The sequence below is a fragment of the Anthonomus grandis genome, chromosome 16, assembly GCF_022605725.1.
Source record: "Anthonomus grandis grandis chromosome 16, icAntGran1.3, whole genome shotgun sequence".
NCBI lineage: Eukaryota > Metazoa > Arthropoda > Insecta > Coleoptera > Curculionidae > Anthonomus > Anthonomus grandis.
This window is the reverse complement of record NC_065561.1, coordinates 209236-226981: the sequence shown is the minus strand read 5'-3', so window position 1 is coordinate 226981 and position 17746 is coordinate 209236. Positions and strand designations below refer to the sequence as shown.

Below are 17746 nucleotides of genomic sequence, written 5' to 3'. Positions count from 1 at the left end.
TTTTTCCTGCAACACCTGGTCTAAAAAAATACAGATTTTGTGTTTTGCAATGTTCAATGAGCAAGACAAATAAATCTGTGTCTTGTTCAACAACAAAATCATTAGATTGACTTTGCTCGGCCTGTGTTGCTGCGGTCACGGCAATCATATAATCTGCATCTGATTCTGATAGTTTAAACCGTAATGGCCTAATATTTAAAGGCCCATAAGTTCTTTGTTTTTAAGGCGATTTTGAAAAACAGAAGGCGGTTTTGTAGCTATTCTTATTGGCAACAAATTTCCTCTCTTATAAAATTTCCTCAAGTTTTTGGTTGAAAAGGAAAAAGGTTGAGTCATTTCAGTGGTTTTTGTGAACTGTTACGATAGTAAAAATTGTACCGTTTGTGCCGCACCATGGGAGAAAGGCAGTTTAGGCCGATCTTTTCACAAATAAATATCGATATTGTCATAATATGATATCAAGGGACAACCGTCGTCATAAACGTAGAATAATAAAAACTTATTAAGAAATCTATAATCATTATAAAATATTTAATTTCCATAAAAATGCTTTTTATTAGATCTTAATTACCTTTACTCTAATGAAATTCGTTAAAAAAACGCATAAGGAGTTCATAAATGATAATATTATTTATAATTTAAAGCATAATCTCTATTAATAATAAATATTTACCCTGTAAACATTTTTTGACGACGTCATTGGTAAAGATTACTTGCGTCTGTGGAATCAATAATAGGTCGAGCGGCTTTGCGATGTTGTCGCCTTTTTTCTAATATAGGGACGTTATTAGACGTCTACATTCATTTAACTTTGAATATTGACTTCTTTATAGAGTATCTTATCATATTTCATGAAAAAAAATGCTGCATATTTTATTAAAGAGGAATAGTATTATTTTACGCCTGTTAAAGTAAGTGACAAATTTTTATATTATAAAGTGTGTTTTTTTTTGCCATTTCTACATAAGCATTTGACATCATTGCATCAGAGATGTTGCAAGCAAACAAGCTGCCCTTGGTTCCACAAGACATGTTTAATACAAAAATTCATTAATGAAGTCATTCTTTATATTCTTCTCGTCCGCGTCTATTCGTTGGGCGCGAACTATATAGTCTAAGAGCTGGCAACGTTTTCGAGAGAGAATTTCAGGTAGGCCAGTTTTTAGATATACTTTCTCTCTCACTCTCCCGGACATCATACGGGCCACCTGGCTGGCAGTAGTGGTTGCGTTCATCAATGCGCATCGTACCTGTACAGGTAAAATATCAATTTTTCAAATAATTTTAAGAAGCTTTTTTTATTATTTTTATTGAACTTTTAGCAACACGAATATATTATTGCCAGGTATTTTTGATGTTGTTTAAACTCTGCCAAACGCCAATTTTGAATTTAAAAAAAAATTTTTTTGGAAATATTTTAGTATGGCTAAAATTTTTATATGATATTATTTAAGTAACTACAAACCCAAAATTAATTTGCCAAGCAGTAATTCGGTTGTTAACCTTCAGCCAGGCCGATCTAAATATGAACAGTGATGTGATATTATTTTGCTTGGTCTAAAAATATAGTCGAATAAACTACAAAGGAAGGATAAAAAAAAATATTAAATTAATGTGTTAATACGATATGAAAATAATAATTTATTGTAGTACAAAGTTAAGAAATTGATTAATCTCAGGTATGAAAATAAATGAAAACTCTGATGGTTGTATGAAAGTTGCGGTTAGATTTTTTAATTAATTATTGTATCACAAAAAACGGAGGCATCCTGATAATCATCACTATCATCATCATCATCTTCATCACTGCTGTAATTTTCATTGTCTTCGTTGTCATAATCGTCTTTTGAATTATCATCTTCTAATAAATCTGTAATAAAATGAAAAATTTTATAATTTCTCGGCAAAGAATTTTATTAGTATTTAATTTTAAATTGTTACCTTTAATAATAATGTCGGCAACTAATGATGGTAACTGCTCTCCAACAAACCAGACAAAATCGTTTTTATCGTTATTTATAGTCCAGCCGGAAGTTTGAGGTGATAAGGATGTTGGATGTTTCAAATAAGCATTTCTCCAAAACTTTGTTACATAACGAACTCCATGTAAATGCTGATATAATTCAGCTTTACATGGTGGTAGGCTTGACGGGTCAAAATTACGAAATTTTTTCTCAAAGTTATCATCTGCTTTCTTGGACCGGTAAGTGTTTGAAAACAGTTGGAAGCGAACCTCATTGACGTTCCAAGAATCCCGAGCTGCGTAAATATGACAAGTTAATTTTTCTAAGATCTTAAATGTTTCATCCAACAATTCTTCATCATCTGTTATAATATTTTGACCAGCTATCTGACTGATACTGTTCTGATTGCTCTAACAGTTTAAAAGGACGAAGTTTACCTTTTCGAAAAGAAGCTGGCGTGTAGTCACATCCAGTGAGATGCATAAAAGCACGGTAGAGCTTTTGATAAAGAATTTCCTAGAATTTCATATATGTGATTGATGCTTATGAATCGTTTATGATTTCCGACACCCAAATTTATCCAGAGTGTTAGTGAAGCATTTAAATGATCCATGTTACCAAGCAGTATTATTAAAATATCAGTGTCTGAGCAGCATATTACAACTGCGGCATCTACATTTATTGTGCAAATGTGATATATTATTCGTGAATCAGCTTCTTCATGTTCTTCGCAAGACAATGAATCTTCCATAACTCTAATTACTCTATTACTTTCAACCCAGTACTTTCTGAAATTCACATATATTATTTTATTTCCAATGATGGGAGCCATTTCATCACCAGCCCAATGATCAATAAAAAAATATTCTAAAGGGCTTCTTTAAAATTTATATTTTTCAGTTCAGCCACAAAGTTATGTGGTCGAATTTGATTAGGCCCGATTGTAACTTGGTTCATTAATTCATCCCGACGTGTGCGCTCAAAATCTTTGATCGATGGTGAAAAATATTGATCGAAGACAATATCGACACGATTAGATTGAAATCGTAGTATCATACTTAGAAATTTTTTCGATAAAGCGTCGAAGGTTACAGGTACTTCTTTCATTAGGTGTAACATGAAGAAACCATCTAAAATAGATATATGAAAACGCGAAGGTGGCTTATCGACATTATTACCGATTTTCTTCTCAATCAATTTAACTAATTGCAATTTATCAGTTTTACAAATACTCCCATCTGCATGGCACATTGATGTTGGCACTGGTGTCAGTGGAAATGCTAAAACTTTCTCAACATCAACTTTATGAGTTAAGGATATCCCCAACATTCTCCCAAATAAGTCCCTTTGCATTCTCAACTCCACAACTTTATTTCCAAGGGTTAATTTTCTTTTTTTTGGAGCCTCAGAAAAGTTCAATATTTTATTTCTTTTTATTGGCTTGTCAAATCTACTTCCATCTATAGCACATTCATTAGTGAACTGCTTTCTTAAGTTTTCACCACTTTCTTCGATGTTCAGGAGGAACTCTGCTATCTGTTCAGCGACCGGCTTTCCACTAGCTATATTGTAAAAATTATCTTTGTTTAAATCTGGATTGAACGGATTACAGTTTATTTCCAAAATATCGATGAAGTGGGCAAGTTGTTTTTCAAAAATTTTAATCCGGTTAGGTTGTAAGTCTGCGGTTATGTCTCATCAACTCAAGTATCTCAATCCACAAACATCGAGAACATGGGAAATCAAAGCAGTTCTAATGCTGTGGCTTTTTGCCCAGCGTTAACGTGTAGCTATCGAATTAGTAAAATGTGCGATACCGCTGAGACGTTTAGCTGCGTTTATCCGTTCTTTTAATACCAAAATACCCAGCTTTGAAGTTCTGTTTAAGTCCTGGATGTGTTTCTTCAATATTCTGCAAATTGTCGTAATATTTAACACACCCTCGCGCATAGTTCGGCTGATTAACAATAAAAAATAAATTTATGACTTTAGGAATGATATGTTTGAACATTTCAAAATCACCCATGCGTATACTCCTCGATAAAATTTTGTAATAATGAAGAATTTTTTTAAAATTTAAAATTGGCATTTGGCAGAGCTTAAACAACATCAAAAATGCCTGGCAATAATATATTCGTGTTGCTAAAAGTTCAATAAAAATAATAAAAAAAGCTTCTTAAAATTATTTGAAAAATTGATATTTTACCTGTACAGGTACGATGCGCATTGATGAACGCAACCACTACTGCCAGCCAGGTGGCCCGTATGATGTCCGGGAGAGTGAGAGAGAAAGTATATCTAAAAACAGGCCTACCTAAAATTCTTGTTTTCCCGACGTTGCTAGCTCTCGTACTAATAGATCCAACCCGTTTCATGTGAAATTGATCTTAATTTATGTTCAAAAAATCTGCACCTAATTTATTAAACTAATGGATAATTATTGTGTGATTATTTGTGAAATTAGGCTTATATTTTCAGGGCGGATATCCACAACAAAACCGCTTACAGCAACAGCAGTCGATGGCCAATAGAAAACCGGTGCTGCATCAGCTGACACAAGCGGACCACCAAACTAGTCCGACGGCACGTGGTTTGAGGGGCGGTCGAAACGCTCGAGTGATATTGAACAATCGCACCGTTTCAGTGGCTGCGCCTTCCACGGTCACCTTAAACAAAAACATCGTGCAACAGTCAGAAGAAGACGGAAGCGACGTGAAATTGGACGAAGTGCATTTGTCCAATTTCCTGGAGAGCAGGAAGGTGCTGGTAGCGGACAAGGCGCTGATGTCCACACGTCAAGTGTTCATAAAGAATATCGCGACCAGCACGGGAGACAAAAAAATTATACAAATATGTAGGGATATCGGGGAAGTACAGGTAAGGAGAAGGGAGCAGCCGGTGCTGCGATACGAATGCAGTTTTAAATTTTACGCAGGGACTTGAAATTTTAGATGTTTATAAATGTCACGTTTAGTGGGCAAATCTATTTTTACTTTGTTAAAAATGTCGAGTGTTGTACGTAAGTATGTCTGTGGGATTTTTTGAAATCTCTTCAGGGTGTCTTGTTGATCATGGTCCAAATTGACGGTGATAGCAGGTCATTTCTGGTTTCACCGTTTTAGAGTTATTTATATTTGTATGATTTTTACAAAAAATCATATTTTGTTGCAAGAAAATATTTAACCCTTATTACCTCTAATTTCCCTTTTTTGATTAAAAATGTTTTTTTTTTGGTATTATTTTGTTTAAATGGATTGTGTGAATAATATATTTGTGTAATTATTTAACCCAAAAAATCCGCCATTTTTTATTTATAGGGCGTTACATATATGTAACGCTAGGGCAATATGGGTATAAAAAAATTACCTTTAATTGACTTCAAATGTTTATTTGGAACGAAAACGTTTATAAACTCTGTTAAAAATAAAAGAAAAACATAAAGCTTACGTTGTATAGAATTTCATATTACAATCTATACATAAACCCAATTCACATTTTGAGCACATGGTTCTCACACCTGAAGAGCATCCCTCAAATGCACAGCGTCTTCGTTTATTGTTAGGGATAGAAACCAGCCAGTGATCCAGATGATTCGTCGATGATTATATCTATAGACTTCCATACCTTTAGCTGAAAATATTTGACCCATAAAGTTTACCTTACTCATATAAAATTGGAACTTGTCCTTATTAAACTTAGCTCCGACTTTCCTAACTCGTTCCATTACTTTATGTGTCGCTTTATCATGCTCCGCTTTAGTGGCACCTACTATGCTCATATCATCGTGACATATTTGGAAATTTTTTGTCACCAAAATTCTTTGCCACCTATTCCTGGAATAAGTCTTGGGAATCTGAAAGACCATAGGGCAATACCAAAAATCTGTTTACACCAATAGGTGTTGCAAAACAACACTACGAGGTGGTGGTAGCCCTCAGCCAAATCAAAAACTGAAAAAAAATCATAAGGTTGGAACAAATCTTCAATCGAGTTTGCCAAATATGGCTCTCTTATAATTTGAGAATTGAGATCAGAAGGTTCGAGGCATAACCTTATTTTGCCATTTGCTTTTTCAACAATTACCATTTTATTTATACTAGACTGGGAGTCAATTTCATTTACCTTAATTATAGCATTTCTCTCAACAAGCTTATCTAGTTCGTTTTTTAGAGCTTCACGTATAGCTATAGGGATTTTAGTGGGGAGATAACACACTTGTTTAAAACTATTTAATAGTGGTTATGTTAAACTTACCAGGGAACCTGTTATAACCTGTCATTTTATTTAAAGGTCTATATTTAAAGCGCTTAAGAATGGAGACATCGCCATTAAATTCAAAGTTTGCATAAATCAACATATGATCGGAGATATCGATGTTTTCCGTGCCAACATCTTGTAAATGGGGTAAGTTACTACACATTAAGTCAATCAAAGAAGATTATTGGTTTGAGTTATTCTTGTAGGTGTATCTATAACCTGTCTCAGATTAAACACATTAAGAACATTTATCAAACTTTTTGTTTGCGTTTTTTCATAATCTAAAAAATTTATATTAAAATCTTAAAAACTTAAGATATTACTATATTTTGAGATAAAATTCCCGTAGAATGTCCTCAAATTTGATCAGAAATTTGTAACATCCTCTATTTTTAGCTTTTCTTTGAACAATTTGAGCATTTTTGGCTTTAAATCTTCTTTTGTTTCTTTTGAGATACCAAATATTCTCAGGTTGAGACTTTGGGATTCCTGTTCCGAATTGTCAAGGGAGGTGTGTAACTGAAAATTAGCCTGTTTTAAGTCCTTTACCTGATCCTCTAGCTTAGTTATGCGTTCCTGCGTATTTGATACCTTTTCGGCAATTGACTTATCTGAAGCCTACTATTACTACTTACTGAAACCTATCCGCGAATATGTTTTTAATTTTCTCGATGTCAGACTCAGAAAGCACCATTTTGTTTTAAAGTTCACCTTCACCAGTTCACAAGGACACCAAACAATTTTACCAAAATACTTGAAAATTAGGGCACTTATGCGTTGTACTTTACAGAAAACAGGTTACACACTGTTTCAAGTTTAACATGTTATTTCTACTCAAGCAGCGCCATCTGGCCAAATAACTATGTCTGCTAACTGAGCCCCACTCAGAATAGGTGGGCCCCACTACCAGTCGAAGCATTCAGATTCAACCCCCTTATATGGAGACCTCAGCTACTTTAATGTTAGATCACACAGATATCAATTCATATATTTTTAATCAATAGTCCACAATTTAGTTATTGTTTTATAATATTTATCAGGCTTATTAGTTGATTTATCTTTAAATGCTGGGAACTGAGTAGATGCTTGTATGCGAGGTAGAATATTATATATGAATATTTAAATATAACATGTATAATATATAATTAGGTGTAAATTGCTGATTATTATCATTTAAGACCATCAAGGAATGTTAAATAAAAAAAATGCACAGTTAATTAGATTTTACGAGGAAAACAACGCAACAAGGAACCGGATCGCGTTTTTACTATAATACTTAAATATACTTAACGTCAGCGCAAGCCACACCTACCGCAGTACGTCATCTACGATATACACAGCGTCAGCGCATCCGCGGTAAATATACTTCGCTCCAGCACAACTACGTAATTAAGATATATAATACACGAATATAATGGTATTTTTTACATAAAGTTTTTAAAATGCAAATAAAATTAGTAAAATCATCGTTTATTTGTATAAATTATAGAATAACCCATACAAAGTGAAAAATATAAATTAAAGTATTTTAGCGTTTGGTAAATTTTTTTTAATGTTTTTAATTAGATCATGTTTTCGCTTAACACTGGTACGTTTCTTTTTTTGAATAGATGTAGATTTTTTGATGGACTAGTCTGACTGTATTCTTCTTTTTCCAGCGCTCAGCCTATTATGTATTCTTCGACGACTGATAGCTGTAGGCTGTATTCCTATACGCCGTGTTGTCTTCGTTTTTATAGCGTAAAAATTTGTTAATTGAGATACAGTCGTAATACTTTCTAAAGATTTTATAAATGTAACCACAATGTTTTGGTTGTCACTGTTAATATTTTTCTCTGTCAGACCTAGTATTCGATCAAACTGCGATTTTAAAGAGATTGTTACAGGGGCGAAACACATGGTTTCGCCATTGTCGGCGCTGTTATGTACACCCATATTCATGTTCGCACTAGAAGTATCGACTGCAGGACCCTCAACGTACTTAACATTTGACTGTTCGACGTCTACATTCTGCCGCGTGCATGTAAAGAAATTTGTTTCTGGTATATTTGTACCAAGAGCAATGTAAGCCAAAGTAACTTTGTCATCAGATGTTAAAACTGGAGCCGATTCTGTCAGTACTCCAGCATGTTGTTCTACGGCACATATGTTTGCAGTATGCACCGCCAGATCCATTGAAGCAATCACAACATGTGAAACCATCTTTAATGTTAACCGTGTAAAGTACCTGGGAATCAGTTGATGAGGTTACATTATATGTAACTTCATCTATGCTTTGCACTTGTAGCTTACTTGCGGCACCTTTAAATTTGTCGTACAAAATATCATGCCGAGTTGCTCTGTTGTTTGCGTAATTCAACATTTTTCTTGTATGGTACGATTCTAATATTTTAACCACAAATTCGAGCAACGCAATACTGTTAAAGGCTTCTTCAACTTTAACAACTCTTCTTGATGCTTCGACATAGTTATTTGTATTGTGGCCTCTAAAAAGAAGATGTTTTCGATAAAAATGACAACATTCTGTGCATCTCAGCCAGTATGCTTTAAGATATTCAACAAGCAGGCTATAATATTTGCAGTCATCTAACAGTGTTTCGTATAATAATTCGACGTCTATTTCGTTAGTTGCGTACAAAATCGCCCTAAACGCCATCATAAATGACTGGCGACGGCTCTTGTGTATCAAATTTTTGCTTCACACAGTAACCTCCAAAATGCTTAGCAAACATGAAACGAGCAAAGCAATAGATGAGATTCTGGGAAAACAGTCGACAAAGCTTTTCTTTCAGCTTGCGAATCATCCGTCATAAAAACCGCTGGAAAACCATTTCCTCCAAACCCATTTGGTAGTTTTTTTCGTAAAGATAAAAAGGCATGACGGTATATTTCTTCCGTCTGACCAGAATGTAACAAGCAAGCTAAAGGTATCCCTCCAATTTTGTGGGCGCCCAAAATAAATGTGACACAAGTAGCAGTTTGATCGCAAGATCCAGTTGTATCAACAAAACAAACCTCGGATGACCAGTTTTGTTCATGAGACCGCTTCATTATGGGTGTCAAATGATGATAACAAATGGATCTTTTTCTACAAAAATGTCGATCCCTTCTTCAGCATAGGCCCTTTTCTTTTCCTCCACTAGTTTCAGAATACACTCGAAAGTTCTATCGCCGTAATGTTCCCTCCTAAAAATAAGGTCTTAGTATTTTTTTTACTGTTATAAAATAATTTTTAAAATACCTCCAGTCATCAAAGAGATATGTTATTTCACGGTCCCTTGGATTAATCTGCGAATCGGCCAGTTGATAAGCTATGTCTTGCTTTGCATTTGCACTCAAAAGTTTCAATTCCTGCAAATTTTTTGCCGCACTTGGTGTCAGTCCTTCATCAAAGTAATTATAGAAAAGTGTCCTAGTGGCATCTGACATATTTAAGTAGCTGAACGCTTCTGCACATTCAATACGTTGACTATGTTGAAGCTTAATCTGAAAGTGGTACATTTGCATAGTCTTTTTATTTAAATAAGATGTAAACTAAAATAAAAAGTATATAACAATTCTAATATTCAGTGGCGGCTCTTCAGGTGAAGTAGTTTTTATTTATTTTTTATTTAGTTTTTAGGCAAAAACGCAACTCATTCGTTTATGTAAATACAAACGTAATTTGTTGCAATTTTTTTTACTTTTACAAGATTTTAGTTATTTTTGTTTTTCATGTTTTCAAATTTTCTTGTAATTTTTTCATTAGGTATTCAAAAAAATTATGATTTATTTTAACACATTAAACCAGGAGCTATGCGAGTGCCCGGAAGATTAAAAAGTCATTATTTTTTCAGGCACTTGGTTCCAGAAGACTAGAAAAGGCCTAGAAAATTAAAATTAATTATAAAAGCAAAAAACTTGGGAATGCCTGGAAGATAAAAATAATAATTTATTCTTACCCTCACATCACTAGTCTTAACCACTTTCCTAACCCCCAAACAGCCCCTGTAATATTCATCGGCTATTTCAAAAAGCTTGAGCTTAAGTAATTAAAATTAACCAAAAGTATTATATTCCTCAAAGATACCTACGTAACCAAAAAGCACCTTATGCTTTATGGACTAGCCGATGAATATTTAAATTATTATTTTATACTTTTTAGTGCAGTATAAAAACGTGTTTCTTAGTTTTTTTAAACTATGATTTAAATGCATGGTGCTAACCCTGCAAAATTTTTAGTAGAACCACCAATAAATAATTAATTAATTAATTAATAGTAAATCAAAACCTACTGTAATTATAGCAGACAATCCATCCTTCAGGTAATGATCATTCCGTATGGTGAATCGATTGATCTTTTTGATTTTAATATCGATACTTGCACTACAGTCGCTTCCTTTAACTCTAGTCCTACTACGAATTCTGTCTGCAGTCTTGATTTTGTTAAAGTTTGAGTGATGACAAACGAACAGTTCTCGGCAAAGCATAAGCTTGAGATTAGGCCAAGAATTTCGCACTATCCATTGTGTTTTGGTACTCTCGCTTGGACTTTTTTGATCCACCTCCCACACTGTATATCAAAACCAATATTTTCTTCATTTCTGTGTAGATTTGTTCGCACCCGAATTTGAAACTTTGTAATGTCTTCAAATACTTCAATCGCGTCCTTTTCATGCAAATCTAAGTATTCTTTCAACCGAGATTCCATTTCGCCAATAAAGATCAATAATCTACGCAATCTATTATAGGCGACACCGTTATAACCACTAAATAAATCAAAACTGCTCACTCAACTTCTCATGTGAAACAACTGTCATATAAAAAACACGTGGCAACAGGAGAAATAAGTCACTGCAGGCACAAATAAAAGCAATAAATTATTAAAAGGGGCGAAATTACGTAGTTGTGTTAGAGCGAAGTATATTTACCGCGGATGCGCTGACGCTGTGTATGTCGTAGATGACGTACTTCGGTAGGCGTGGCTTGTGCTGGCGTTAAGTATTGTCACACCGGGGGTTGGCCCGGTCTAGGACAAGGCCGTGTGACGGTTACATATATTGTATGTAACTGGGACCTTAAGGTACGCTTTAGCATTGAAACAAAATATATAGTTTACTAAATACCTTGTATTGACAGCAAAATATAATTATAACGATTTAAGTGGAGTTACCCAAATAAAAGAGCTAATTTGACAAGAGATAAACTAAGATCGACATAACAGGATTAATAATTTAAGTACATGGGAATATGTAGCGAATTCTATAATTAAAGTGAAAGTAATGTTATTTAACTTAATAAAGTGACAATAATTGTGATCTTCTTCGATATGATAAAATGTTGTACTTACATTATTATTATTCTTGGAGCAAACATTTCACAAAGCTTTTCCGCACTGCTTTCGGTTACCTCTTCTTGCCCGAGACCCGGTCGTAACTCTTCCAAATTTCGTTCGTCGTACCCTAGTGTTAATTTTCTTTGTCAGCAGAATTTCCGGTTTTTTTCCAAACCATCGTTCTGTCGACAAAGTACTTTTGCAATCTTTTTACGAGGGAAATGACTTGGTTATTTCATCATGCAATCAGGAAATTGTTACTTACATAATTTGTGGGTAAATGACCTGGTATACCGAACGAATATTTTTAAGTGATTTTTATATTAATAAAATAAAATTTAAAATGTTTTTTAATGAATCATCTTCGTTTGACAGTATATTTAGTAAAAACGCAACCGGATCCCATATCATATAATTTATTAATTTGTAATGATATCCTTCAGTTTGGACCATGACTTATGAATGCTAAGACACCCGTATATTGTAGGACATGACTTAGACAGTTTACAATTTGCCCTACTTATAAACCCGGCTTACTTTCAGATACAAACAACTAATATTTGATAAAGGGTTTTTTTAAGAAAATGATAAATTCCGAAGGAATGAAGAAAAATCTCCAGTATGTGTGAATAATCCGTATTATTAACATTTCAGTTTCATAAGTTGTTATAATGTAAAAAATAGGGAGTAAATACACATATATAGTATTTGTATCATTTTCGTCGATTTGTTAATCTCTTCAATCCTAAAAAATAATGTTTCAGTATTTAAAGGACTGTAATGATTAGGAAAAAAATGAAAAATGTTTGTTATATAATAATATCTAAGGGTATAGTTAGATACTTTAATATAATTTACAAGAAAAGGAAATATTTAAAATACGATAATATGTGATTTAAAAATGTAAAATTAGCGGCAATGGCTCATATATAAGCTATAACCACTTTAATGTGAAAACTTTTTCAATAAGGAAAAGTAGTCTCAGCCAGTAATTTTTTTGCAAATTTCGCCTATTTTATTGGACAAACCACCACATCTAACTATTAATTTTTAACAGTAATCTAATAACTAAGATTCACAAGACTCCTTAAAATATGAACAACAGTTGCTTCCGTAATGATATTTCACGTTTAACTTATACAGTGCTTTCATTTCAAAACGATCCACTCTTAATAAATTTCTTTAAAAAAAAAAAAAAAAAAAAAAAAAAAAACACGTCAAATTAGATATAAGTGTAAATCGGTAGGGTAGAAAAACAAATTTAAATAGTTTAACAAATTTATTTTATTAAATGTTCAAAATGCGCGCCGTTATTAGCAAGACAATGAAAAAGCCTATTTTCAAACTCCTTACGAACCTTGGCAAGGGTCTGCCCGCTAATTTCTCTGCATTCTTGAAATATTCTATTTTTTTAAATTCTCAATACTCTCAGGTGGGGTCTTATAAACTTTGCTTTTTAAGTAGCCCCAAAGAAAAAAGTCTAGTGGGGTTAGGTCCGGAGACCGCGCAGGCCATTCGATTGCACCACGTCTGCCAATCCACTTTTCTCGAAAATTTGCATCAAGCCACTCTCGAACTACCAAAGTGTAATGCGCGGGAGCTCCATCCTGCTGAAAATGTATATTATTTTCATTCAATAATATAGCACCATGTTGATCTTCCATAGATTGGATGATGGAAGGGTATATTGCATTTTCTAAAAGTTTAAATAAATTTCGCCAGTCAAATTAATTTTCTTCCAAAAAAAAATGGCCCGATTATTTCATTCCCATAAATTCCTGCCCAAACATTAATTTTTTGGGGATATTGGGTATAGCCTTCCCGAAAAACATGCGGATTTTCATTATCCCAGTATCTACAGTTATGTCTGTTCACCAGGCCATTTAAAAAAAAGGTCGATTCGTCACTGAAGCAAATGTTCTTCAATAAATGGGGATCGTCGTCAATTCGCTGGCACATCACTTCACAAAATTGAATTCTTCTATCAAAATCATCTTCTCCGAGTTCATGAAAAATATGCATTTTATAAGGTAAGAACTTTTTTTTTTAAACTTTATATACGGAACCAGTGGAAATATTTGTTAGTTTTGCGGCCTTTGGTATAGACAAAGTTGGATCCATAGCAAATTGTCCTAGTACTTCAACTTGGCATGCTTCATCGACAACTCTATTTTCATATTTTTTTCTTATTGCAAATCGATCCCGTCTCTTCAAATTTTCGTATCAATTCTAATACGTATTTATGGCTCACGTTTTTATCTTGATACCTTTCATTAAATGCTCTCGCGGTTCTGCGAGCACACTGATCTTGAGCTCCATAAAGGAAAATTATTTCTATTCTTTCGGCTAGCGTATACACCATTTTATTAACTCACTGTTTTAACTAAAATTGAAAAATTGCACGCGTCAAACTGACAGTTTTAACAATAATAAATCGCCTGCTTTTTAAACGCCTTAAAAATGTAAGGTATTGCAGTGTTTTTTTGTACCTATTAGGTAGGTTTCGGAAAAAATAAAAGTGAAATAAATACACATACAAAGTTATAAGACTGCAAAGTTTTTGCAAAAGATTTGAAAATACTCTTTTTTCTCGCAAATAACGTTACACATTCTTTACTTAAAAAAATAAATAATTTGCTTGAACTAAATGTACTGTTTGTTACCACACATTTTAACTTCTAAATTGCTTGTATTTTTTTTTTTTGATGATCTATTATAAAAAATGTAAGAATTTTAAAATGATGTAGGTACCACACTAAAAGTATTCATTTAAAATACCAAAGTTTGGCGTAAATAAAATATTCATTATTTCTAGACATTTTCGCTAACGATTTGCTTACACATTTACCGATTTCATTTTTTTTGGTACCGTTGAATAGAGAATTTTACGCTGCTGACGATATGATGTATCACACGATGGGGGTTCCCATTTGACATATTAAAGTGAGGTTAGCTGGAGGTGAGGAGGTGATTGACAGAACTTCAGTAAATGCATAATTAAACGTCCCCCTGTATATATAATTTGACGTGTTTTTATTTTTTATTTTTTTTTTTTTTAAGAAAGTTATTAAGGGTGGATCGTTTTGAAATGAAAGCACTGTATATAATACTCATATTTAAGGCACTTAAACAAGGTCTAATTAGTTATCATACCGATTATTAGTTAATTATAATTCAGGATGGGATTTTCAAAATAACTAAAGTTATAATTCTCATGAAAATGTTTCGGCAGTATCAAAAGAGACGAACTTAAAATGAGGAAATTATTTTTGAAGTTTAAAGTCCCTGCGATTAAACAAATTATTTAATTTTTTTTGTCTGTCCCTTTCAGGCACATAAAAGAAAAAGTCTTTAATCAAAAAATTTTTATTAATAAATAAAAACTTTATATTCTAACTTATAACTTAAATTTAATTTTTTTTCCTTAATTTATTTACAAGTATCCTGCAGGACATGGTTTTATTTGGTAACCACTGTGAGACACAACATAAACTCGTTCCGAAAACAAAGTCTTAAATTTATATGGTATGGTACATAATAAAACAGTTTTTATCCGAATGGAGACATAAGCCAACATTACAAGTATTGCAGGCCCATTTAGTTCGATGTGGCATTACTGCAGTGCTACATAGAGCACAACGTCTAGATCCTCCATGGACGGGCATATGAAGAGCATCACTTTTTCTTACCTCAGGCGGTACGTACGGCTTGTACCTATTTTCTTTTATGACGCTTTTTTTGCCAGGAGTGCCTTTTTTAGTCGCGCCAATAAGCCCGGAAATTATTCTAAGGCGAAATAACTTCATAGTTAGTTTTTCCGCATTCGGTGAGCTTCGATATAAAATATACGAGTTTACCACAGAAACATCAATGAAGTGCCAAAACAGTCTATGCCACCATTTTCTTGATTTTCTGTCAATACTGTAGCAAGATTTTATGTCATTATTTAGGTAGGATTTATAAAATGTATAAAAATTAAAACTGTAAATCAAATCAAAACTAAATAACACTAATTACAAAGTATATTATCAAATTCTATGTTCATACTAGATAACTCATACTGGTTTCACCGCGAAACCATAACAAGAAACGTTTTTACTAATCTTACTTTTGCAGACATTTGACATATATCGCTCTAAACATAACCGAAATGCTACACATCTACTAATCATATTGTACTTACCGCTTAATTTTATGCCAATTTACAATAATAAAAAACACCCGCGAAATTGGATACTTCTGCAAAAAACCACCTGACGGAAATATTTGAAAAACGGTAACCTCAAATTGAATCGATAGAATGCCTTAAAAACATTTAATTCAACGAGCCGAAAACAGATGTCGCTAATACTGTCGTTGGTTTCACTTAAAAACCACTGTAAGACAAAATAAAGACTTTTGATATGGTGGTTTCATAGTGAAACCACTATACTCTATTTCAGAAGTGTGTAGAGCAATAAAACCTCATTAGGTATGCAAAAGTGGTACCTGGTGATCCACCAATATTTTATGCCACTACCTTAGTTGGGTATTAGTTTCAATGTAAAATTCTTTCTTTTCGTTGATTGCAGGTAGTGCCACCCGGTTTTGGGTCAATTTATGAGTTTTGCCCATTGTTACCCACTGATAAACATTGAAAACGGTTCGCTAAAGGCGTGCAACTGGGACTTGTTTTTTACCTTATAATTAATGTACTTAAATGCTATTTTATTTTAGAAAGTTACTTTTGTTTAAATGTCTTTATCTAATCTCTAAATCTTTCATTTTAAAAGTCGTGGTTTGTCTTGCTACAAATCCTTTTACCTGCGCCCATATCCGGAAATTAGCCGGATTAGCCGGAAGAAATTTTATCATTTCACCAAAATAGTCCTCGAAAACGTCTGAGTTCATGTCTTCATGGTAATCTCCTGTGCGGGTCGACTCAAAGGTTAGCAGACCTTCTTTTAAAAATCCCTCTTCGCTTCTAATATGTGTGATTATAAGTCTTTTTCCTTTTCCCGAAGGTACTTTAATACCCGTAGACAGGCCTTCTATGAAAGCTTGGCGAGCACTGGTTATATTTTTGTCTTGCCACATTTTTTGACTATATAACCTTCGCTAATCCACGTCTCATCAAGATAAAAAACTTTCTTTTGCTCCCTGCGGTACTGCTTGATACTTCTCAAGTATTGTCGTCTCCAACAAACAATTTCGTCGCTCTCCAGTAAAAGTGCTTTGCGGTTATGCTTTTCCCAGGCAAAATCCATATTTTTTAAAGTTTTCCATAAAAGTTTTCTACTTATCAACGGAATACTGTCATCTCGGCCAAGCTCCATTAAAATTTTGTCTAGGGTGGGTATTTCCTTTTTAAAATAAAAAGAGTGAATTTTTCTTCGAATTATATATATATCATTTAGCATTTTCATCAAGGCCTTTTGTAGGTCGTCCTGGCTTTTGCTTGGGAGATTCCACTTGACCTGCTACTTTTCTTTCCCGCAACAATTTGAAAATGGTGGACTTTCCAATTCCACTCATTCGAGAACATTTTTCAACAATTTCTTGCACAGTAAAACTAGGGTAATCGTGTTTTATGCAATCATGTACATTTAAAATAATAACTTTTTCACTCAGCGATAGTGGAGAATTTTTAGTACATCTTTTCGTTGGACTGAATACCTCCATTTTTTAAATATTGGGATAATAATATTGTGATTACACTACAGCGTAGCAGTGACTACTAACGTTTAAAATATGATTTAAAAGTATTTATAGTCTGTATATATTACCTGACCCCATTTTTGCATGTTACAAAGCGTTAAAAGATAGGTACCTATACAAAAGGATTAAAAGTATTTATTTAGTATTTAATCTCTTTCAAAATAAAGGCATTTAATCCGTGAAAATTAAATTCATAAATATTATAAGTACCTGCGCCTATGAACTACCATGAAATGTAGCCAAACAGAACGGAATTCCCCAGTTTATTGCTCTATACACTTCTGAAATAGAGTATAATTACTAAAAGTGCAACAGCTACCCGAACTTTACTAAAAAAAATTTGGCCGCCTCGTATCTACGCATCTGCAAAAACCATTGTACTTTAAACCTGTTTACGCCACACACTTCCGACTTCTTTGCTCATCGTACAAGCCCACGGACTTAAATCAACGAAATCAGAATACTTTCATCGGTCTTGTACGACAGCTCGAAATGACCACACACTTCCGTTTTA

At 33.5% G+C, this 17746-nt stretch overlaps 1 protein-coding gene across 4 annotated transcripts in view; it reads left to right on the top strand.

The window, feature by feature from the left end:
- The window catches only part of LOC126745700 (RNA-binding protein 33-like), a 120205-nt gene that overhangs the window by 77863 nt on the left and 24596 nt on the right, over window positions 1-17746 (top strand). For 3 of the 4 annotated variants that reach the window (XM_050453671.1, XM_050453670.1, XM_050453673.1), the window contains one exon: window positions 4443-4841. In XM_050453671.1, the coding sequence (XP_050309628.1) occupies window positions 4443-4841 (399 nt within the window). Of the gene's footprint in view, window positions 1-4442; window positions 4842-6254; window positions 6369-17746 lie in introns of all 4 variants that reach the window. The other variant, XM_050453672.1, reaches the window with a different exon arrangement.